Source organism: Calypte anna, chromosome 8 (assembly GCF_003957555.1).
Source record: "Calypte anna isolate BGI_N300 chromosome 8, bCalAnn1_v1.p, whole genome shotgun sequence".
Lineage (NCBI taxonomy): Eukaryota > Metazoa > Chordata > Aves > Apodiformes > Trochilidae > Calypte > Calypte anna.
In genome coordinates this window covers 30,431,052-30,455,752 of record NC_044254.1, presented here as the reverse complement: position 1 = coordinate 30,455,752, position 24,701 = coordinate 30,431,052, and the positions used below count along the sequence as shown (strand labels likewise).

Below are 24,701 nucleotides of genomic sequence, written 5' to 3'. Positions count from 1 at the left end.
TGTACTAACCTGCTTAACTCAATATCCTTTGTCAGGATCAGAAGAATGATGCTGAAACCGTCCAGAAACTGTAAAGTTCAGTGAAAAAAAAATGAACATTCACAATGTTGTATGACATTGCCTCAGTGCAGCAGAACCAACAAAACCTTCATGATATATGAGAAGTATGAGAGGTTGCCAGTGAATACATAGATTTAATATGCTGCTTAATTCACCAGCTTATTTACAATGTCACACTTCATTCTCAGGAAAATGATTCTGACAACCAGTCATTTAAAATACAGAAAGAATGTTTTACAAAAGGTCAGAAGTACAAATATTTTACATATTAACTACTAATAAATTCATTTCCTCTAAAAGTTGGAAGGATCAGCAAGTGTCTTCAAAGCTATTTACAATTTTTCAGCACAGGACCCAGCCTCTAATTACCAATGTAATTTGTAAATAATTGTCAAGTATGCAGATGAGCCAAAAATTCTGTCAAATTAAAGTAATTAGCTCCCAAGTCAAATTTTTCTGTCTCATTAAAATGCTTTTCCTTTTCTCAAATGTGACACTTACAAATGAGGCCAACATTGTCAGAGCAGCAGTTGTTGGAGGCTGCCAGAGTTCCCTTCAGGAGCCCCCCCAGGCACAGGGCTCTGCCCCCAACCTCTGGGCTCAGCTCCTCACCTGCCCACTCCAGGGCTCTGCTGCAGAACTGATCAGCCTCAGAAACTACACCTGAGGGTGGTTACCTGCCAGGGAGAGACACCTGCCTGGGGGGCTAAAAGGAAGCTGGGAGGGACCTGGGACAAGGGCCTGGGGGGATGGGATGAGGGGGAAGGGTTTGGAGCTGGGAGAGGGGAGACGGAGAGGAGCTGGGAGGGAGAAATTCCATGCTGGGAGGGTGCTGAGCCCCTGGGTGCCCAGGTTGCCCCCAGAAGCTGTGGCTGCCCCATCCCTGGCAGTGTCTGAGGTGAGGATGGATGTGGTGTGGAGCAGCAGGGCAGTGCAGAGATGTCACCCCTCCCTGCATTGGGGACATCCCAGGGACATCCATCCATCCCTCCATCCCTCCATCCCTCCATCCCTCCATCCATCCATCCCTCCCTCCCTGCTGAGCACAGCTCTGGTGGGAACAGCTCCAGCCTGGGTTTGGGCTGCACTGCTGAACCCCCTCCCTGGCAGCAGAGGACACAGCAGTGCTGCTCCCCTGGGAGGTTCCTGGGTTGGAACTGTCACCATGTCCTGGGGTGTTGTCCTGTTCTGCTAATGGCTTCTAAGGCAGTGCCTCTGGCTGATCCCAGAGTGGCTGCTGGGACCTGGTGCTGTGAGGTGTGCAGTGATTCAGCTTCTCTTATCTCTGCTCCAGAGAGGCAGGGTGGATCTGATCCCAGCAAGCACTCTTTGCTTGGCCTTTGGGCTAAGTAAGAATTTTAATTTAAAGGCAAAGTTATTTGAGTCGCTGGAGATAACCATATGAAAGAGATTACTGCTGCAATAAAACATGAAATAATATTTTTAAAAATCTCTACTTTTTTTTTTTTTTTAATAATCCTCTGGTAAATTATTTTAAGCACATCTAAAGAGGGAGAAGAAGTTGGCAAACTCAAAGAAAATGGAGCTCAGGTTTTATTTCAAGCCCTAGAAATATCAGTGCCCTTTAACTATTAACAGCCCTGGTGTGGGTCAAAACTGCAAGTTTAGGTAAACTGTTTGGATCTGTTGTTGTTCTGTGACGCAAAGAGACAAGAGGAAGGAGAGGAGAAGGTGGTGGTGATTGGTGTAATGAGGTGAAACCAGAGCCTGTGGAAAGAGGGCAGGGAGATCCAGGAGGAGACAGAGCTCACCCAAGGAGGAATAAGAAACTTCCTCCCTGTTCAGCAGTGCAGCTGTAGAGAAACCTTCCCCTGGCTGCTCCCAGTGCAAGACAACCAACTGCTTCTGAGAGATAGCTTAAAATATTTATGAGGGGCCTCAGAAGGCAGGGTGCAGCAGAGCTGGGTTTGATAAGCCAAGAGGCAAATGCTAATTATAGGTTCTGCTCGCTTTTCTCTGAGAATTAAAGATCTGTTTAAAGTTTTCTGTGCGGTTTGCATACCCCAGGCATGTCCCTGAGCCAGAGGAAAGAACTGAGAGGCAGTTCCTAGGAGAGGGCTGGATGTGAGCTGCAGCCCTGCAGTGCTGGGGAGCTCCAGGAGCCTCTCCTGCTCCCCACGTGGGACCCCTTCTAGCTCTGAGTCCAGCAAGGAATTGTTTCCATCACTGCCATTTATGCTGCATTCCTGGAGTCAGTGTTTTTAAAGACCCACAGAGAACACACAGAAATACCTCCTCCCACGGGCAAAAGAAGTTGTGTCCAGTGTTATTTGTGACAGATATTTATACCCTCTGCTCTTCAATCCTCATCCTTCCCACACAACCCAGGGCCAAGTTTGACCCCGTGGCCAATCTGGGTCCCACCTGGTGCAGCTCAGACCTCCTGACCTTGTTCTGCCTCTGCAGACACAAGAGGATCATGGATGGGATATTAAAGCCCATCCAGTTCCACCTCCCACCAGCCCAGGTTGCTCCATCCTGACCTCCAGGGATGGGGCAGCCACAGCTTCCTTGGGCCACCCCTCAGCTCTATGCCCAAAGCTCTCAGCTGATGTCCCCTGTGTCCTTTCCAGCTGAAGGCAGGGATCAGGTGTTGATCCCTGGAGGCAGAAGGTTCCCCCCAGGGCTGGTGTCCCCTCTGTCAGGGACAAGGCTGAGGCCACCAGCCAGCCTTCTGTACTTCCCAAAGACACTGGATTCGTTCCCATGTGGTGGCACTTCTCATCTGGACAGAGGCATCCACTTTTTCATGGGGTCCCTGAATCCAGGAGTGTGGAAATGCAGGAACAGGGAGTGGGAAAGCCTGACAGACACTGAGTACAGCAGCAGCAATTCCTCCTGACTGCAGTGAGCAGTAACTACAGGGACTTCAGGTACCACTCTGTGATAATTGCCTGTAAATGGGGACTTCTCCACTGGCAGCCCTGTGCCAGGCTTTAAAAAGGGAGTTTGGAAACAAATCACACCTTGGTAATAAAGTTTTAACAATGTTTTTTCTTGGCTGTGAAACGGGAGCAGTATAAAGTGCTTGCACTCAGTTGTATTCAGATGTGGTGCTGGGAGTTCCAGCCTGGTTCCTCACACCTCAGGGCTGGGTGTGTGCTGAACAGAAAATGTTAGCAGCCTCGGGAGGGCTCTAACCAGATGCTGAACTGCTTCAGGAAACACAAGGACCAGAGCCATCCCTCTGGCATGAGAAGTAAAACCCCACCCCTGTGCCTCCCTCCCTGGAGAAGGGTTCTTTCCTGGCCTCTGCAGTACTCTCTGGCAACAGCCTTCACTTCACTGGAATTAAAAGCTTATCTTACCCTCTCTCAGTGAACCTGCCCAGATTTGCCAGTCCATCTGTAACTTTACACACATTACATTACAAACATTGCCACATTTGGGGTTTTTTAAGTAAAACCTCAAATAACAAGGAGCTTGGAGGAACCTGGGCTGGTGGGAGGTGTCCCTGCCCATGGCCACAGGGATGGAAGGAGATGACCCTGAAGGTCCCTTCCAACCCAAAGTACTCTGGGGTTCCCTGATGGGAACTGATGGTCAGATCTCCAGCTGGCTCCTGCTGAGCCTCAGCATGGGACACTCCTGGGGAGCCCTGGGAGCAGCTCTGTTGGCAACAGAGCAGGTTGCTGGGGAGGGGGCTGGAGGTGCTTCCATCCCCTGCCATCTGCATGGAGATGCCTGCACCAAGAACTCCTGAGAAGTTGCTGACTTAGGAAATGCTTTGTTCCAGAGAGTTATTTGAACACAGAAATTCAGACACTGAAGAACCTTTTGCACATGGTTAACAACCTCCATCAGTTCTGCTCTGGCTTTTTCTGGAAGCTTAATGAAATGCAGCTGTTAAGTGTTCTCTGAGCAGGTCTGCTCTGAACAACTGCAGGATGTGTCTGGCATGTCCCATCACGTTAATAAGCAAGCAAAAAATCATCTTGCTTAATATTTACATTTACTGGGTGTATTTTTAGCTGGTGTTAAATTAGAACTTGGCTGTTGCCAATAGTTAGCATGAGTTATTTGTTATTGTGGAAGGGGGGAATGGGAAGGGTGACTCTGCCTGTGCAAGGGCAGGGAGGGGAGAGTGTCCCTTCTCCTGCCTCCTTGGATGGGTGTCCCCACAGCCAGGGAACCCCAGCTCCCAGGCAATGATCCCCACAATTAGGAAATGCTGGGTGCCTGGGTTAGTCTGGCTTCACTTCCTTTTCAGTCCTGTACATATCCCATTTTGTAGTGTAACTCAGGATCAGTGGAAAGAACCAGTTTGTGGTTAGACACTGAGCTGATCACAGCCAAGGCCTTTATGACTGGGATGTTACTGGTTCTTACTTAGTGTCTGTGCATACAGACAGGGGTAACATTTCACTGCAAGACACTGCTGGAGGAACAGCTCTCAAATATTTAAAATACAAGCTTTAATATTTCAGTGCAACAAATAGTTGGGTTTTGCTTTTGCAGCTAAAGCAATAATCTTTTATTCTCTGTATTCCTATTTTAAGACTCAAAAAACACTGCATTATTCATCTCAATTAGAAATGAGAAAAAGAAATCAGCATAAGCCATTTGCTGGAGGGCTCCTGCAGCCTCCTGTGGATCACCCCCCCACCCAGCTGGGGGGCTCTCATCTGCCCAGTCTGCTGCCCAGCTCACATCACAGAGAACACCAAAGCCACCTTTCTAAGGACCTCTCTTTGGGTCCTCTGCAGCTCTCCCCTCGAAGGAGCTGAAGCAGCTGCATAAATCCATCCCAGCAGAGATGGACAACTTCTGCACCATTCCCTGTCTCCTTCCTCAGGGGGTTTCAGCTATCTTTGTCTCAACTCTAGGCTAGAAAAATCTGCAGAAGCAAATCTCCCAGCTGCCACAGACCCACTCCAAACACATTCCAACATCCCTCTAAATGATCAGCACCACCCAAGTGCTATCAGCATGGTCACAGTCTCCATGTGGCGCACACTGCCCAAGGGGCTCCCCTCTCATGCTGAGCTGTTCAGCATCCCCCATGCATCTCCCACCTCTGTGCCTTTCCCCTCCAGGTTGGGTGCACTTGCACCAGGCTACACCAGTGGGTGTTTGCTGACACCCCAGAGGGAGGGTTTGTTCTCCCCAGGTCAAGCTCTCTTCCAGCCCTGGCCTGCAGGGCACAGAGTGAGGTTTCTCTTCTTGACAAAGCTGCCTCTGGTCACCATCCTGGTGAGCTCATCCCAGCTCCTCAGGCAGATCACCTCCCCTAGGACAAACCACTGCTCCCTAATTCAGTCTGCTATGGACTGTCAACCCATTCCTCCAGCACTATAAATCCCCAGCGAGCTTCAAGTCTAACAATATTTAGAGATGTTATCTGCAGGACTCAACCAAGCCTTCAGAGCCCCATTATCTTACAGTCTTTCCTTTTAAAAAATAATTTTTGACAGCCCAAGCTTTTTTTCGTCTTTTTTTCCCTTCCTGCTTTGACCTTGAGTCAGTTTATTCCTTCCCGCTCTGCATATTTTAAACGTTGCACAAAACCCTATATATTAAGTCTTTTCCCATAATAAATCATTAACCTGAATACAGTTAAATGAAATGCTTATTAACATCTCTCTGCATAATCCATTTAACAGAATTAGTCTTGCTTATTCAGACAACCTAAAGGGGTCCCTGCTTTTGTCTGCACGGCATCAGCACTAAAGCTTATAATTATTTCTGGTTAATGCAGTCCTCGGCGTGAGGAAATGTTGCTTTGCACGTTTCTGCATAGTACTCTTCCTAATCTCTTGTATTAATTAGAGATAGTGATACAATATTACTTTGTTCCTTTCTGCTCACCACCGGGAGAGGCGTCTCAGCATAATCCGATCGGGGCTGGGAACGCACGCCAGTATTTTCACAACTGCTGCCTCTTGTAAAACATCAGGATTATGGAGCATAATCACTAAATTAGAAGGAAAAAGGAGAGGTCGATAAGAGCCTGAGGACTCCAGAGGCACACACCCAGGGGCCTGGAGCACTGGTCATGCTCTGACAGCTGGGGAGGATGCTGAGCACTGCCCTCCTGACACGTGGGCCACAGACATGTGGAGAAAGTTTCTGCTTTGTTTGTCCCCTTTGCCTTGCAGCTCCCTGTGTCCCATCAGTTACCACACAACCAGGTCCATCTCTCACCCCCCCTGGCACCTTTGCTGGGCTCATGTTCCCTGCTGCTCACAAAGATCTACCCCTAATTTCAGTGTATTAAGGGAGATCTGATACTGCTCATGGGCACATGGTGCAAAATCCCAGACAGGTTTGGGTTGGAAGGGAGCTAAAGCTCCTGCAGTGCCCCCCTGCCATGGTCAGGGACACCTCCCCCAGCCCAGGGTGCTCCAAGCCCCATCCAACCTTCAACACTGCCAGGGATGGGGCAGCCACAGCTTCTGGGGGCAACCTGGGCACCCAGGGGCTCAGCACCCTCACAGCACAGAATTTCTCCCTCCCAGCTCCTCTCCATCTCCCCTCTTGCAGTCTGAAGCCATTCCCCCTCATCCCATTGCTCCATTTGCATCTTCCTTTATAGTTCAACCATTTCTTCTCTGAGCAGGCAGGGAGGGGATGGGGAATAATTCCCCAGCCCAGCCCAGGCCCATTCAGAGTCTCAGTGACCCTGGCAGCCATGCAGCACAGATGGATTTCATTCCTTACTGTAAGGCCACAGGCAGGTTTAAAGGATCTCTGAGAGCTAATTAAATTACAGTTTTGTACTGAAATCTTGTTTTTCAGGCCCAGCCACAGCACCCACACCCTGGCTCCTCAGTGGGGGGCAATATATTGCCCATGGATGAGCAAAACCAGACCGTGCCCTCCACTGGCATCTCTGTGCCACCTGAGCTCAGCCCTTAGGGCACTTCATTCAAACCCAGAAATGTTCAGTCACTTAAACTGGTCCAGATTTGCTTCTCCTCCAGGTTTCTTTCACAACAACTTCTGGTGAGGCAGCTCAGGAGCTGTAACTCTTTGTATTATCAACCCAAGGCTGTGTCTTTCCCCCCATTAATTCACCTGGTGCCTTTGTGCTGGAACAATCCTGATATGATTTAATAAGCTTTAGGAAGATAGGACTGGTTCACACACAGGAAAGCAGATTTACATAATTTTCCACTCTCATTTACAGCCACTGTAGTTGGAATTATCTTTACGTTGGGGAAACTTTTAATATGATAAAATGAAATACCACCTATGCCAGGCTTCAGCTTGCTGGCCAGGCTTTCATAACAAATTAAATGTTGATTTGTCATACTGACTTATCACAGAAAGTTCCTTTTTAATGGGAAGAGAGTGCCCTGTCCTGCAGTTAGTCATGGTTATAAGTCACTAAATTAAGCTTCAAAAATTAAACTTCATCTTACAATTTAATTTTTTGTTGTTGTTACCTGAACCTTTCAGGGAGGGGCAGAATGAATGGGGTTTGATATTATCACACACTCTGTGCCTAATGAAATGGCAGGTGCTGAAAAAGGACCTGGTAGCACATAGCTCGGGTTGCTGTACAGAAAGTGAAGGGATGTTCATGGTTCAGTGTTCAAGCTGAACAAGACTTGAAATTCAAGGCTTGTAATTCAAGACCTGAAATTTGCAACCTGCCAAAGCAATCCTCCCCCTGGCACCTGACCCACACCCTCCATCCCTCTGCCTGCCCTCAGGGATGCTGCTTTAGTTCTTTATTTTTCAGGCAGGATCCTCCACGTGGGATCCAACCCCTCACCAGCCCTGAGCTCTGAGGTGACCTCCCCTCTTTCTGCACACTTCTCACCTGTTTTTCAAAGTCACCACCTGAGTGGTTTCTTCCTTTTGCAGCCAAGGCTTTGGGTTGAGCACCCCCAGCTCACCCAAGATGGGTCATTAGGAAGGAGCTTGGAAATTTCTGTTCCTCTCCTGCCTTTCCAGCACCTCTGTCCTCTGCAGGGAAGGGCCCTGAGCATCAGGATGTGGGCACTAAGCTGCCTCAGTCTTGCTCAGCATCCACCATGTTTCTGATATTGGCTCAGTCTAGTAAAAAGAAAATCCAAATTCTGCAACTTGTATCTCAATAAAGTGCCCAGGACAGAAGCAACATCTGCTCCTAGACAGGGCACTTGGCACCAGACCTGCCCAGAGATTATGGGTCAGAATAATCTCTGTTAAACTCATGTAGTCTGGGAAGTCCAAGCTCTGATGCCAGTGTGCAGCCACAGAGCACAGGGTGCTGCACACATCTGTGAGAGGTGAGGGTTTCATGCATCAGCTACAAGAAAAATATTTGATTTGAGAGAAATTCTGTATAGAAATCTGCCAGCCAAAGCAAGCCTGTGGTGTTGATCTTTTTATTTATTGGTTTATTTAGCAGCTGCACAGCCCAATAGCATCATCTAAAGCTTCAGCTCAGTGCAGGCTGACATGAGAGCTCTCTGGCCTTTGCCTTCTCCTGCCTGGGGCTTTTCCAAACCAAAATCACCTTTTCCTCCCTGGGCAGCTCCTGGACATCCAGCAGGTGCTGCCAGTGACTGTCTCCACACTTGTTGCTCCTCCCTGATTTCTTACAACTTTTTTTTTCCTATGTACTTAGTGTAATATGTACTCAGGAATTTGAGCAAGGCTTTGTATTAAAGCAAGTAAATACAATTTCTTTAAAGAGACTGAAAATAAATATGAACCTCCTTGGCTAAGCAAAATTGTCAAACTTTGGCTTCTGAAGTCAGACAGAAACCCAGCTGTTTTCTCAAAGGTCTAAATATATTCACCTCTCATTGATTTCAGGGGGGATCTTAATGCTCAGTAACTTTGAAGCAGATAAATTATTCAGATGTTTAAATGTGAAGTGCTCATCTGATGTTAAGGGCTCCCATTTTTAAATGTTTGCAGTAATGACCACTTCTCTCTAGAGGGGAAGGGATGGGAAGGGAAGAGAAGAGCCTCCCAGCAGGGCAGCAGGAGGGCTGGGCTGCCTTTCCAGCCTTCCCTCTGTTTTTCAGAGGGAGGATTTTGCTGCCCTAATTGTCCTCTTAGAACAAGTAATGCAGATGAAGAATGTGGAGGTCTAGGAGTGGGAATTTTCACTTAACCCTTTTTTTTTTTTTTTCCTCTCTTTGCAGCTCCCAGTACAGCCCAGTACGGGATCACCGGTGACGCCGAAGTCCTCTTCTCCTGCTGGTACCTCGTGTTGACACTGTCCTCCCTCACCAGCATATTCTACCTGAAGAACATCATTCTGCACTAAGTGTACAGACCCATAAAAGGCTTTTAAGGATTCTCTGAAAGTGCTGATGACTGGATCCAATCTGGTAGAGTTTGTTAAAAGCAGCGTGGGATATAATCAGCGGTGCTTACACGGGGATGATCGCCTTCTGTAGAATTGCTCATTATGTAAATACTTTAATTCTACTCCTTTTTTTTTTTTTTTTCTGATTAGCTGCATTACCTTGTGAAGCAGTACACATTGTCCTTTTTTAAGACGTGAAAAGCTCTGAAATTACTTTTAGAGGATATTAATTGTGATTTCATGTTTGTAATCTACACGTTTTCAAAAGCATTCAGTCATGGGCTGCCGAGGGGCAGGCCGTAGTTTACAAAAAAAAAGGATATATTGCAGTAAAAATGTGCTTCTTTAAGGCTGCAATACAAATATTCAGTTCCCTACTTAAACAGCATTCTATCCACATTTACACGAAAGCATTTTTTCTTTTTTGATAAAAAAAAAAATCAAATACTATTGCCTTCAAAAAATGTCTTCAAAATATTACACATATCTAGATTTTCTTCTAGCATGATATTCAGGTTTCAAGAATGAGCCTTGTATTATAACTGCATTGTGCAGTACTGCTTTTGGTTTTCTTTCCTTTCTCCTGCAAAGTCAGCATGGGTGTGCCTTCATAAAACACTCCTTTCCTCTTCCTCTCCAACCAATCTGGAATGTTTTTGGGAAATGCTAACGCATCCTTTTGAGCATAAGAAATCTCTAGTGGAGGACAAAGGTGCCACTGGCTAAAAGGAAAAAAAAAAAAACCCTCTGCCACCTCCAGGGGGTCATCAACCTGCTTCAGACTTAAGTGTCAGGCAATCAATCAGTCAAGGACAGCACCAACTCCTTCCTCTGTTCTCCATCCACCACTAACCAGGAGCTGACCTCTGTCACAACTGGTTTTCCCATTGCAAAGCAGAGCACAGGAATTATTTTGAGACATCTTCTGAATGTAGGAGCAAGTCCTTTAGTCATCCTCAATCCAAATTCCTAACTGGCTGTAAATGTGAGAAGCTCAAGCCTCCCTTTTGTATGACTGGCAAAAACTATGTGAATCCCTATTTTTCTTGCACTTAATTTTGTACTGGTTTGGCTAATTTAGCAATGATAAAGGATGCTTTTAAATATTAGATATCTGAAAATACATTAAGTATCGAGCAGAATTTTATATATATACATATATATATATAAAAATACATATATCTATATTAAAACGAGGTTGCTCCAATGACTGTACTGAAGTGCATGTTGCCATCCAGGATGGAATCATCTCCCCAGGCAGGGCTTCCCTCCTGCTGCACTAACCCTGCCCAACCCTGTCTCCAGGGCAGCTCAGGCCCCAGACTCCATGCCCTGGTCCTGCAGCCCATCAGGATCTCTCCCCTGGCCCTCAGGGGAGGATCAGGATGGCACAGAACAAACACCACTGATGTGTTTGAGAGAGCCCCAGGTGGTGGTTACACCCAAAGGCTGCTGAGGGTTTACACCTGAATTACCAACACCATGAGTGTGAAGTGCTGGGCACCACTGTGCCAAACAGCCTCTGGGTGCCAGCTGTCCTGGGGACCCCAGTAAACCTTCCTTACAGCACAGCTACTGGTGACAAAGCCAGTAAACCCATCACCAATGGTATCAGCCCCGTGGTTTGGATCCAAACTCCATCAGGTGACACAATGAGTACAGTTAGAGAACAGTTAGAGTACAACCCAGGTGCTTGTGGCCAGGGACACCCCAGGGGCACTGCACAGCTTCCAGTTCAGTTCAGGGACTCCCCAGTTTTTTGGCAAGGCAGGGGCTGAGCTCCCCAGTCTCCACACACCCTTCCCTTCCCTTCCCAAGCTGAGGTACAGTCAGTCTGGTGTAGCTACAGGGCAAGGGTGTGAGCCAAAACCTGTTGTCTGCAGACCACACCCGTCACCCCCCTGGGTGTGGTTGGTGACAGACTGCCCTGTTCCTACCCTGTTCTTTACAGCCATGTGCTAAGCAGTCACTCTTCAGAACTGTGGCATTTTTTAAAACCTGGAATAGCATGAGAAGATCCATTCCTTGAGGAGACAGACTAAACCCCACCCAAATTACACTGCTCCCAGCCCTGCTCACTCCGATCTCTCTTGTATTGCAGCTTTAAAGTGCTCTGTGTTAGAATCCATTGGCTAGAAACAGTGGTGCTGCAGGAAGCATCGTGGCAGTGCAGTTTTATGAAGAAAAGGAAAGGAAAGAGGATACACAAAGCCCAACTCAGATGCCTCATCTCAAACCAAGAGCTCTTTCTATGCTGTGGCTGGATCTGGTTCTGGATTTTGATGCCATATTTCAGGGCAGGGGTTCCTGGCAGCTGGAACCTGGTGTGGCCAGCAACAGAATAGAATGAACATAACTGACTGTTTACATTTGTACCAGGTAGAGACAGTGGATAACATGGATGAGACATTCAGTCCCATCTCTGAATTTTGACTCCAATTTGGGGGGACATTACTATTGACAGAACCCCAGGACACCAGGTTGGAAGGGCCCTCAAGGACCCCCTGGTCCAACCTTTCAGCCTTATTTTTGAGCCCAAAAAGGAACAGAACAAAGCCCACAGACATCTCTAGGTGCCAATGGTGTTTCCTTAGCTAAAGTCAGTGTTTGCCCTGGGTCAGGCCTGGGTGTGGAGTGTGGAGGGGTGGGGGGTGTGTGTGTGCAGGGCTCAGGGTGGTGGGATGGGATGGGAGGGGGGGTGTTCAGCTGCCCTGGGGGCTCAGCCCTCTGCCCCCAGGGACAGAGCAGTGCATAGCCTCAGGCACCCATTAACCCAACAGGCAGAGGAGAGAGAGCTGAACAGCCTGAATTTTGGCAGGTTTGGAGCTGTAGGTGGTGTTGGTCAAATAAAGAAACTTGGTTCTTGGTGAATCTGTTCCATGGGGGGAACTGGGAATTGTGCAGATTGGGCCTTGCTGGGACGGTGCAGACTGCTGCAAACTGAACACAGCATCTTACAAACCCTACCTGCCCTTTAATTTGTGGGTGTCTTTGCTTTAGGCAACTGTTTGAGGTATGTCCTATGCTTCTTCAAAGGATTTAACCCATAGCGTTCATCTCTGTCGGGCAAATATTATTATATTTATTCCCACCTTTCAAACGTGACAAATAAATGGCTGAGCTCCAAGCAGTACACCTGAATATTTATATTGAGGTTGTTGTCCCTGTGGGGAGCCCCCCAGAGCCTGTCACCCCCTGAGCTGGTGCAGTGACTGAGGTCTGCAGGGGCCACAGCACAGGGGCAGCTGGGGACAGAGCTGCTGGTCCTGGTCTGATCTGGTACAGAACTAAGGATGCCTCACAGCTTCTTCAGCAAATGCAGCTCCTCGAGGGTTTATAGCCTGGCAGGAAATGTATCCTTCATAGCCAGACAGCTTTTTTTAATTTTTTCAATATATGTATTTATTTAATTATATATTTTTTTAGAAACCATGCTGTTTTTAAGACACAGGAGTGTTACAGACCATCACCAGTGAAAGCTGTTGATTTGCACATTTTCAGAGCTAACGTTCCAGACCAACAATGACAAGCACGATGCCTACCAAAATCTTCCCTTAGTCCCTAGTAACTGTGTTACAAAGGATGCATATACCAAAATAACTATTTCCATGGATAAAACAATATGCCTTAAAGACTAAATATGCATTTACTTCTGAGACTGGGCCAAGCCCGTGCCCAGTCTGGAGGTAAATAATCCATATTTCATAGCCTGCCACAGAGGGTTTGTTTCTTTGGAGAAAAGAAAGGGGTTTTCCCACCTCTCTGGCCAGGCTACAGCTTGCAACACTAAACTCTTTAAAACAAGAAAATAGTTAAATAGAGAATTATTAATCTTAAAAGCCAGGAATTAAAATGTCTCCATTCAGCCTTAATATTGAGAGTAGAGGAACCAGGGTTGCCAGGGAAGGGAGGAGCTGCCTGGGAGCCGGGGCAGGGCTTCTCACTCCTCTTTTGTGTCTCTGGGAGCAGAGAGGGAGGGAGGGAGGGAGGGAGTGATGCTGTGGCCAGAAACCTCCTCAGCTGCAAGGAGCCAAATCCAGGGGCAGCACGAGGCACTCAGGGTCCTTAGGAAGGGATTTTCTGCACCAAAAATCTTCAGCAGCAGCAGCAAGGGTGGGGAGGGTTTATCAGGGCAGCACTGAGCCCATCCCTGTTTGTTCCTATCACTCCCTGCCGGCTTCATGCCTCATTCAGGAAGAGCTCCAAGGTCCCTTTGTATTAGGCAGTCCCCTCTTAAAAACCCCAGAGCTGAGCAGATCTCCCCCTTCCCGGGAACTTTGCTTTCAGCCATTCCCCTGAAGGCGCTGGGGGGTGTAAACCCCATCCCCAGGATGAGCTGTGGGACCAAACCCCTCCCTGCCCTGCCTGACCCCCCCTGGGCTCCATCCGAGCTGGGGGGGGGGCTGCAGAGCTGCACCCTGCTCATCACCCCCAGAATTTGCTGTAGTGATGCCCTGAATCGATGGCTGTCCCGGGGATGGGAGGGGTGCAGCAGGGTTCCACCCCTCCTTTGCTCGGGCTCCAGCATCGCTTCTCCCAGGCGGGGAACCTGGAACCCACCCGCAAACAGGGATGAAAAGCAGCACGGCTGGGAGTCATTTTCCTCCCAGCCCTTTCCATCCCCTCAGCCCCCGGGGCAGGAAAACCTCGGCCCCGTTAGGAGAAGAAATGTGATTTCTGCAGCCAGCAGAGCAGGGACAGGCCAGGAGGGGACGGGCTCCAGCCACACGGGTTTCCACTCTTACTGCTGAGAATGAAAGTTCTTGTTATTCCTCCACTACCCCTTTCTGCTTTTATTCCATGCTGCCAGATTTAAAAAAAAAAAAAAAAAAAAAATTAAAAGCCTAAAATGATGATATACATTGTACTTGGTATCCAGAGGGTGAAATCTGGTCTCTGTAACACACATCCATCCATCCATCCCCATGGTATCTTTGCAGCCCAAACCCAACTGGCACGTTCCACACAGCTGTTTATGTGCAATCCCATCAGCTTTGCCTCTTAGCAAACCAGTCTGGCCATGAGCCCACAGCTGCCACTAACCCCAACACCTGATGGGGACCCCGAGTGAGCATCCCCCTGAGCCCTGCAGCAGCTCACGGGGAGCTGCCAGGGACACTTCTTCCCTGCCTCATCTCTGTTGTGATTTCTCATGTAAAAAAAAAAAAAAATAGACTTTGCCACTTCTGGAGGGTGGCTGGGGAGGAGCAGCCATTCAAGAGGTGCTTATCATCTCTGAGATGTCACTTGAGCTGAGGTCCTGCTCCCAGGGCCAGCAGCCAGCAGGGATCTGGGCTCTGGAGAAGCCACAGGAGGCTGCACGGTTCATTAGGCTATGAAAGCTTTAAAGTGCTCAGGAACTGGGTTTCTTCTCTCATTTGAGCAGATTGCTGAAAGCAATGGGTTGTTCTTCCACAGAACTCTGGACTCACTCTTTTCTTCATTAGCTTTGACCTTTTGGCATTTATTACATTAAGGCAAATTAAAAAAAAAAAAAAAAAAGAAAAGTAGGTACTTTGGAGTAACTTGCTGCAAATTCACTCCTTCTGAGCTTTTAAAATTAGGGAGCCTGGGAGTTTGGGCCAGGGGAACAGTGCATCTCATTTGCTGCTGTTTTCTCTATAAAGAGGATTTAACATTTGTTTGCCAAAAATTAAGGATCATAGTCCCTATGAATCATTTCTAAACTGCATGTAGCAAGCTGGGTGCACGTGTTCTTCCTTCCTTCCTACCTGGGTATTAGGAGCAGAAAACTGGGCTGGGACATCTTCCCCTGGGCTGCTCCCTGGAGCCAGGCTCTGGTTCCCATCCTGCTCCCAGTAAGCAGAACACAAGCTGCTGAGGCATCCATGTGGAGTTTGAGGCAATTCTGAGCTAAATTAAACAACGTGCTTGTCACAGGCTTTGGAAGTTTGCTGCTGGGTGATTTGCATCAATCTTTTAAGTCTCTGCAGATGCAGCCTCGTGCTTTGGCTGCTGGTGAGCACCAACCCCATGCAGGAAGGTGGCAATTCCCTCCTCCAGGTACCCTGGAAAAGTGAACAAGTAGCATCCTCCTCTGCTATTTGTGCCTTTTTCTAGTTTTGTCAGGGCTTTTTTTCTCACGTTAATTTAATTCCAAGGCTGCCAAACCAGCTGTGCTGTCACAGGGGAGGTGATGCTCAGTACTCAGGGTCAGGCTCCATCCTTGGCAGAGGGTTGGTTGCTGCCCCATCATCATCATCATCATCATCCCCATCGAGGCATCAGCACAACTTGGCACTTTCTGCCCTCCCTGGGGGTGGCACACTGCTGGCCCCATCCCTTGGTCCCCATCTCTTTATCTCCTTCTCTCCCCAGCCATGGGGAAGGGAGAGGCCAGGGGGTGGGAAGAGGAGGAGGGTGCAGCCCTCAGACTGAGCCCCTAACCCACAGGACCTTAAAAGAAACAGCACCCAGCTGAGGGGACACAGATGGGGAGTGAGTTACACCTTGTGCCCCGAGCTCCCACCTTCTGCTCAAACAGGGCCAGAACCTGAAAGTTTTGGGAGGACTTTTTTGACCCAGGAAAACTCTCCTCCCCAAGCTGGACACATCCCTGGCACCATCCCTGAGCCTGGCAGGTGGTGCTGGAGTTTGTGTCTCCAGACACAGCAGAGCAGAAGTGCCCCAGCCCTGGTTCCCCTCCCTGCACCACATGAGATGGAGTGGAAAAGACACCCGAGACTTCATTGCACATCCATCTGTCTCATGGGAGCTCTGCTGAGTGGCTTGGTCTTTGTTTCAGTGCCTTAAGCACCCTTCTTGCGAAAGGCCACGGCGTAAGAGAGTACATTTTAAAAATTAATTTCCCCCAGTTAATGACCCTGAGTCCCTCAGCAGGGCAGGTGCAGCAGGGAGGCACCAGGGAGTGCTCCTGGGCTGGCACTGCTCCCCAGCAGGCTCCAGCTCAGACACTTGGGTCTTCTGAAAAAGATTCAGCTAAGGGGCTTTGACCTTATATTTGAATACAGAATTAGCACTCTGGTAAAGGTTAATGAAGAGAAGAACAGAGAATTTTTGACTGAAATCCTTCTGCACTGGGCTTTGAAACGTGGAGGTGTCTGGGCAGGCCAGGCAGGTGCCAGGTGAGGAGCTGGAACTGTCCCCGTGTGCCAGGGCCCCTGGCAGCCCCAGCACAGCCCAGCACAGCCCAGCACCTTCCTCTCAGGGCTTCAGGCTCTTCATTTTTCTGACAAACTCTGATCTTGAAATACAATTTTTTTCTCTCTCTTTTTTTTTTTTTTTTTTTTTTTTTTTTTTTTTTTTTTTTTTTTGCTTCCTCATCAAGTTGCTGCTTGCTGACAGTAATTATTTTCCCATCTGGTGCAATGTGCAGTGATCACTGTCAGGCTCTGCATCCCAGCACTGTCCCCTTGAGCACAATTCTCTCTCCTGAGCACTGATAACCAGGGATCTGGCCAATTCAGACACAAAACAAACCAACATCTCCCCTGCCCAAGACTTACTCAACTTGTAGTTCCTCTCCCACCCAGACACCATTACACCATTGCTGCACATGGCAAAGAACAGCAGTAAATACAGGGATGGGGCCTTAAAATCAATGCCAAGAATCAGGGCTCTTACAGTTTAATAATTATTTAATAATTGTGTGTTTCATCAATTTAAATGACTGCTTCCTCATTAAAGGCATTTTACCTGAACTTAAAGCTCACACTATTAGCAACACCTGAGTGTTGTGAAAAGTTCATTATTATTCCAGCAAATTAAAAATATTTTGGAAATAAACCCCTTCCCACCTTCTTTAGGCAGAAAAGCCCAAAATCCAACCCCTACCACCCCCACTTATGGTGCTGGTATTGTTCAGAACCAGGCCAGCTGCACAGCACTGCACCAGAGCCCTTGGAAGGGTTAATAAGAATGAGACAAGTACAGGAGAAAAGCCTCACAGAGCAGTTTGTATTTGTCAGAAACAGGGAGAAGCCACCTGAAAAGAAAACCCACACCTGCTGGAGGTAGTGAGACAAATCTGTGGGTGATTCTCCCTCTGCTATTCCAAATATTGCTACTAAAGTAACTCCCAGCTCCATTCAGTGCAGCTGGGGCACCAGCCTGGGGGATCTGAAAGAATATTTATTGACTCTGGAGTGGAAGGTGGTTGTGCTCCTGGGGGTGAGGATGGCAGCTCCTCTGGCACCAGGCACAGGGGACACGGGTTTGGCTGCAAACCCACAGCCCCTGGCAGAGCTGAGGTGTGAGGGCTGGTGAGACCACAGGCAGCTGATAAAATGAGCCAAGGGAAGGGCTGGGAGGGGGCATGCTCAGCCCCTGCCCCCCGGGAGACATCCTGGGAATAGCAGGAATAACATCCTGTTACAGAACCATGGAACCATTTGGGTTGGGAAAGAGCTCTGGGATCACTGAGTCCAACCCTTCCCCCAGCAGTGCCAAGGCCACCCCTGCCCCATGTCCCTCATCCCCAGGGTCTGAAACCCCCCCAGGGATGATGGGGACTCCAGCCCTGCCCTGGGCAGCCTGGGCCAGGCCCTGACAACCCTTTCCAGGCAGAAATTCTTCCCCAGCTCCAACCTAAACCTCCCCTGGCACAACTTGAGTTGTGCCAAAAGCTCCTCTTGTCCCATCCCTTGTTCCTGGGGAGCAGAGCCCGACCCCCCCTGGCTCCAACCTCCTCTCAGGGGGTTGCAGAGAGCCAGAAGCTCTCCCCTCAGCATCCTCTGATCCAGGACCAACACCCCTTCCTCAGGCAGCTCCATGTCCCTGCAAACTCATCACCAGATCCCCAAGAGGAGGGAGGGGAACAGCTCCCCAAGGAGCAGCACCCAGCTCTGACTCAGTGATGTCTGCAAATGCCCAGAGCCAAACCCCTCCTGCAGATGTTCTGCCTTAAACCAACCTAACCCAAACCCACACCCAGTAATAACCCCCAACACTGCCTGCCTGCTCTCGTATGTTCTGAGTCACTGCTGCAGAAAACTACAGGAATATTATTTTTATAAGAGGGAACCATTTGCTAAATAAGCCACCTGTTAAATAAACACTCCCACTCTCCAAATATTGTTATTTTGTTTTCCAGACTATGCACAATCTGGATTTATTTTAGATGAAAAAACATAATCACTGAAGTAAAATAAGCCCCCAAAAAACAGTATTTTGACTATTTGAAACCATCCATCTTGTGTGCACATCTGCTCCTTTGCAAGCTGGCAGAGCTCTTGCATTCAAAGGGAATCACAGTCACTTATTCAGCCTGGAGGTAATGAATCCCAGCAGCAGCCCCCACTCTGGAACCTCCTCAGGCCTTCATCTCTCTCTTACCCACCTGGCCTCACTTTCCAAACTCCATCTCCTCTCACAGGGACAAATCCCCAGCCCAGGGGCCTTTATCACAGCTGACACAGGGGCAGAGTTCAGCTCAAGTTTCATTACACCATCACTTTTTTCATGCTCTAAAAGCCAAGCTGAGCTTTACCCCACCTCAGGCCTGGCTGCAGAGCCTGCTGCAGGCACCTAACCAGGGCACTTGAGTCTTCAGGACTCTCCTCTCCTCTCCCCTCCCACCACAGCTCCAGGAAAACACCAGATCAGTCCCACAGGATGCATGTCCTCTCAATTAATAAAGACAGGAATCTTCTATTTCAGTTGAAATGGACCTGCAACCATCATCCAGTCCAGCACTAAAGATGCAGGCCACAAAGAACCCTTAAAATCTGTTGGCACTGCCAAGGAGTGGTTACAAACCACCCCCATGCTGGGAGGGTGTGTGCAGACACTCAGCATTTCCAGGGCCTCCAGTGACCCTGTGTCCTCCTAACCATAACTAATACCCTGGTGTCACTGGGATGGGGAAGCACAGAGGGAGACTTGGGCACCAGGGGTGATGTCCTGGTCTAGCCCAGGTGGTACCAGCAGAGCCAGGAGACTCCTTGTACCTGCTTTGAACTTTGTGCCCCCTGTTTGGTGGTGTCAGAGCACAGCAGGAGAGGGGCAGGGGATGCACAGGGAGCTGGGGTCAAACTGCAGGCATAGAGCTGGACAAAACTGCTTTTCCCAATCAGCCCCACTATATGCCCCTCTTCTTCCCAGAGAGCCTTGGTGGGAATCATTTTGCATGGTCACACCTCTCTCCTTGCTCTTTGACACTCAGCACCCAGCAACTTGGCTCCATCACCTTCAGCTGGTGTTTTTCCCCATGCATTGTAAATAAGACAGCAGCAAAATCCTCCATGCAAGTCTCAGACTCTGTCCTCAGAATGAACCCAAAGACAAATGCAGTTTTCACCCAGCTACAGCCTTTCTTGTATCTTTTAAACACTAAACTCCAGCAGCTTTTTTTTTTTCCAAGTGGTTTTATGCATCTTGACTCTAATGGAGATCCTTAGAATATTCCCAATGCCTGTATTGCTCATTTCACTTCAAATGCAGCTCACAAATTAATGGTGCCTGGTGATTAGGCAGTTAAATCCCCACCAAAAAAAAAAAAAAAAAGTAAAAAAACTTCTAGTGCTTCTCATTTGAAGGTATTACACTGTAATACATGTTAAAGATCTTTTAATAATGAAGAGGCTTTAATGAGAGCTGGTACGAGCACTGAGCAGGCACCCAAGGACCAGAGGCTCCTGTCCTGTTGCTGCCCCCAGCATCACATCCCCCTGCACTGAGGGCCTGAGGGGGATGCAGAGGACCCAGACTGATCTGAGCTTTTTGATAATTAGCAGGGAAGACAGAAAAATGCTTTGCATTCCTCTGCCTGCTGCACAAAGAACACAATTGTTTGGAAACACTGCAATGCCTGACACAGAGAGGAAAACAGGGAGAGAGCTCCATCCTTTTAAGACAGAGCCTTTCCCCACCTCTCTGTCTCAGCTTTTCCCATAAAGAAGTTCAGGACTTGTTTCATTCAAAGAACAGACTTCAGATTTCTGTACTCGTGTCAGGGCAGCATTAAATATTAAAGCAAGACATTAAAATTTCAAAGAACCAAAATTAAACCTGAGGTATTCAAAAATAAGTGTCCCTGAATATTTAATATGGAAGATTTAGTAATTAACACATTAAGAATATGAGGAGCTACCTGGAAAAACCTGTGACCCACACAGTGGCCTTTGTTTGCAACCTGCACACCCACTGAAACTTCACACCTGACCCCGTGTGCGTGGGCAGCTTGGGGACAGAGCTCTGCCCAGCATCTCAGGGCAGCTGGGGGGAAGGGAAATTTGTAAAGCAGGTAACAGAACAATTCAAAGGAAGATGTCTGAGCTTGGGAAACCACTCAGTGCTGAACTGGTCTGAGAAGATGTAAGTCCCCTTCTCTGGAGATACTCAAACCCTGCCTGGCTGCACTCCTGTGGGATGTGCTCTGGGTGATCCTGCTTTGGGGGGAGAGCTGAGCAGATCATCTCTAGAGGTCCCTTCCAAGTCTGATCATTCTGTGATTCTGTGAAAAGCCAGCACTTCAGATGGTGAAGAGGTGTTTCCTGGCTTAGCTGCAGGCTCAGTGCAGCAGCAGCAGCACCAGCAGATGCCCCTCCTCCCCGAGCATCCCTTCTCCTCCAGCCAGACCCTGTCCCCCTCCACCTCCTCCAAGACAACCTCTACAGCCAGGCACGGTGGGGATGGGATGGTGGGGACACAGCCAGGGGGATGGGGAAGGGCTCAGTCTCCTCTGCTGACCTTTCCCTGGGCAGCTGTCTCCCAGGGATGGATTGCAGCAGAGCTCCTGAATTAAGCTGAGCCAGGTGAGGGCTGAGCACAGTGCCCAGGGACAGAGCTTTAGGGAACTTCCTTCTCCCTCCACCTGAGTTCCCAGGGCTGGAACAGATCCAGCTGCCACGTGCTTGGGGGAGATGTAAAGCAGTGTATAGGCAATAGAGTTGATTCTTCTCATGGTACACGTCTGTATAAATGGAAAGTTGCTTCAAGTCAGTGGTATCCTGAACTTTTAGTGCTCTGAGCACAGAAAATAAAGCCAGTGATGTGCTGCACACATGCTGCTGCCCAGCCCACATACAGAGAAGGGGGATCCTGAGCTGAAGCCTCTTGTGTCTGTAGAAATCAGAGATCAGAGGAAACGGAATAGAAAAAGTTGGGTTTTGCCTTCAACCACTGTGAAGGTTTTAATTGCCTTCCCAAAGTGGAGTATTGATCCCCAGAGAGAGGCAGGAGAGGCAGCAAGGTCAGTGGCACAGACTCTAAGTTAAGGCTCAGAGTTTTCTGGTGGCAGCAAATGCCCACAGAAAAATCACTGAATTAATAACAGTAAAGAAAGTCACCAGCCTTGTCATGGGTGACACTGAATAATTACCTGCCCTCCAAACTTCACCAGGGCTCCAGTTCCTGTGCTGCAGCTTGGGGGGTACCTGGGAGCACCCCCTGCCCCAGGACAGGAGTTTTGGTGATTTCTGCTGCTTTACAGGACTGTTTTTTTGGGGTTTGCTCAGGCACTGCAAGGTTCACCTCAGCAAAATGTCAGCTTAGGGCTGGAGGGGAAGAGAAGGGATAAACCAAATGGGGTAAGGAATGGAAGAAAAATCATTCTGCATGGCAGGTGTGCAAGTGGGGCTGACAATGGAGTCAGAAAGCACAAGAGACTCCTGGTTTGCAGGGAAGGAGCACCTGGCTCCCGGCTCCCAGCTCCCTGCATTAATTTCTGCTCAGTTTTATGTCAGGCCACAAGAACCAGCCAGCCAGAGAGACACCAGGCTGGGATTGTAATACCATGGACTGCTGTCACCCTGGCAGGAACCTCAGGACTCATTGATGAGGACCACAGAAGATCAAGTCAACCAAGGACCCAGCAGGCTGGTGGTGAATCTTCCAGAGCCTCCCCAGTTTGTCCCCAGTACCCTCCCCACAGCCCAGGGCTCTGTCACCATGCCACGAGTGCTGACAAACAGCCCGGGCAGCACCATGACAACCCCAGCACTGCACAGGGACAGCAGCCACTGCGGTCCCATCCCACAGGGTGCCATCTGCACACTGTGGGGAATTAATTCATCCCTCGTGAGCCATGGGAGTGAGAAAACAGTTGTCTGACAAAGGCAGCAGCCCTACAAAATGACATGATCTTTTACCCTGCTGACTCAGTCAAGAGACTGACATGGGCTGGAAAAGGCATTGGTCTGAGTCCCTCCTCTGGGGCTGCCTTCAGAAAGGGGCAGAGGCAGAAATCAGAGCAGAAGAAAACCTCGAAGGCATCAGGATTATGCCATGCTGCAACAAGTAACAGATGACTTGATCTGAGCCTTCATTTTCCTAAAATTGGCTTCAAAACAAAGAGTTTATCATTTGTGAGCTGAGCCATTTGTTTATGCCCCTTTCTCCTTGGCTCCCGGGTGGTGGGCAACTCTGGTTTTATTTTGCACAAAGTTCTTTCACTAATATTCATCCATAATCATCAACAAAATAACTTAATATATTGTAGGCGACTATAATGACAGTAACTGCTGTGTAGGAGGCATAATATATGCTTCGTTGTCAAGGCTTGCATGCTGAATTAAATACCCTATTCTGGTCAAATGCTAATACATCCTGTGAGCACTTCTCCATAAACAGAGTCTTAAAATGTAGTAGGATAAAGAGGTGATGTGAATATTGAAATAATCCAAGAGGTGCAAGCTGAAGAGCCAGGGCTGTTGTTCTGCAGCATCTTGTGTGATAGCAGCATGGAAAAACCATGGTACAGCTGGCAGGGTGGTGGCAGGATGGGAGCAGTCAGTCTGTCTGTGCTGTCCCAGCTGGCTGCCCTGGTGGAGCCAGGGTCATGTAACACATCAGCCCTGGGCTGGGATGAAAAGTTAGGTGAAGTACAGAACAGCTTGGAGTTAAACCAACCCCTAGCACTTAAATTAGCTTAGAGTTCAGTTCCACAGCACTTCTGCCTCAAAACTGACCTGACCATCCCTGCCAGCCCCCGTGCCCCCTGCACTGCTGGGGCTGCTATGCTGGTGCTTGGTGCCAGAGCATGGGAACAACACAGTGACAGCCAGAACGGGGCTCCTCTGGCTGCCAAACCCCACAGCTGCTGTAGGGCCTTGGGCTGGAACCTCCCATTGGGCTCAGCAGCCTGGGGTGCCAGCAGGCAGGCAGGGGACAGGCAGGGGACAGGCTGGGGACAGGCTGGGGACAGGCTGGGGACAGGCAGGGGACAGGCTGGGGACAGGCAGGGGACAGGCTGGGGACAGGCTGGGGACAGGCAGGCAGGCCCTCTCCTTGCAGCCTGCAGACCCCCCTGCCCCAGCCCGGGGTGCTCCACACCTCTTACACCCTGGCCAACTGCTCTGAAAGGACAAGCCTGGGTCAGGACAGGGCAGGACAGGAGGTCACTGTCCCCAGCACAGCCAGGCACCAGGGATGGGCTGCCCAGATCCTTCTGACCTTCCCTGGGACAGGGCTGAGCAGGTCCTTGGCTTTGGTAATCACAGACAGCTTGCAGCTATTGATTATCCCTCTCCCTGACAGACTTGGGCTTTTTCCTCTCCCGTTTCACACTGCAGTGTTTGGGAAGCCTAAGGGATACAGGATGATACGGAGCCTGGAGCAGAAGTGCCCAGGCTGCTGGTGCATCTAACTTCAATTTCCCTTCCTCTGCTAATGCAGGGAGGATTTTGCAGAGCAGTAAACAGCAGCACCCCAAAAAACGCCTTGGTTCAGCACCATCTGTTCTTCCTTCCACAAATATATTTTCCTTGGTGATCCAGAGCACAAGGCTCAGTACATTATCATATGATAAGACAATTTAAAAGAATAAATAAGTCCTGCAACATAAAGCTCAGTATTAAAAAAAAGCCAAGATGGCAATAACACCAGAGTGATACTGCATATATTAGAGCTAAAAATAGAGTAGAAAAACAAAAGTACATCCAGACAAGTAATGAAAGCATGTTTTTAAGGTGATTTATTAGGAACTATGAAGCAGTCCTGGCTTTGTGCAGAGCTACGAGCAGTGAAATTGGAATAAATAAAATAATATTGCTGCATTAATAACTTGCTCTAAGCCCACCTGTCTGTATAACATGCCCACTGATTGCCAAGGGAGGTCCATGAGCTAAAGGACAGATTTTGTATGAAACCTTAATCTATGTAACAAAAGAGGCAGGGTACAGAATGGAACCCTGTGAATATGGAGGGAGAGGGAGGGTGCTGCTCCAGGCTGGGTGCTCCAAGAGCCACTGACCCCTTCCCAGGCAGGAGCTGCAGGGCCAGAGCAGCCCTCTCAGGGAAGGTGTTTGTGGATAATGAGATTATCAGTCAGAACTTCCTCCCATGTGAAACAACAGAGGGAATGAAGCTCCTCTTGTCCTCCTTCTCTCTTCCAGCAGATCCCTGCCTGAGACCCCCCAGAGCCAGCCTGGGTGGCAGCACCCTGGAG

The 24,701-nt window shown here is 48.9% G+C and overlaps 1 protein-coding gene across 1 annotated transcript in view; it reads left to right on the top strand.

The window, feature by feature from the left end:
- Nucleotides 1-9,779, top strand: part of NEGR1 (neuronal growth regulator 1) — a 169,595-nt gene extending 159,816 nt beyond the window's left edge. The window contains exon 7 of the mRNA XM_030455185.1: nucleotides 9,168-9,779. Within this exon, the coding sequence (XP_030311045.1) occupies nucleotides 9,168-9,292 (125 nt within the window). The 3' untranslated portion in view covers nucleotides 9,293-9,779. The remainder of the gene's footprint in view (nucleotides 1-9,167) is intronic.
- The last annotated feature ends 14,922 nt before the right edge of the window (nucleotides 9,780-24,701 follow it).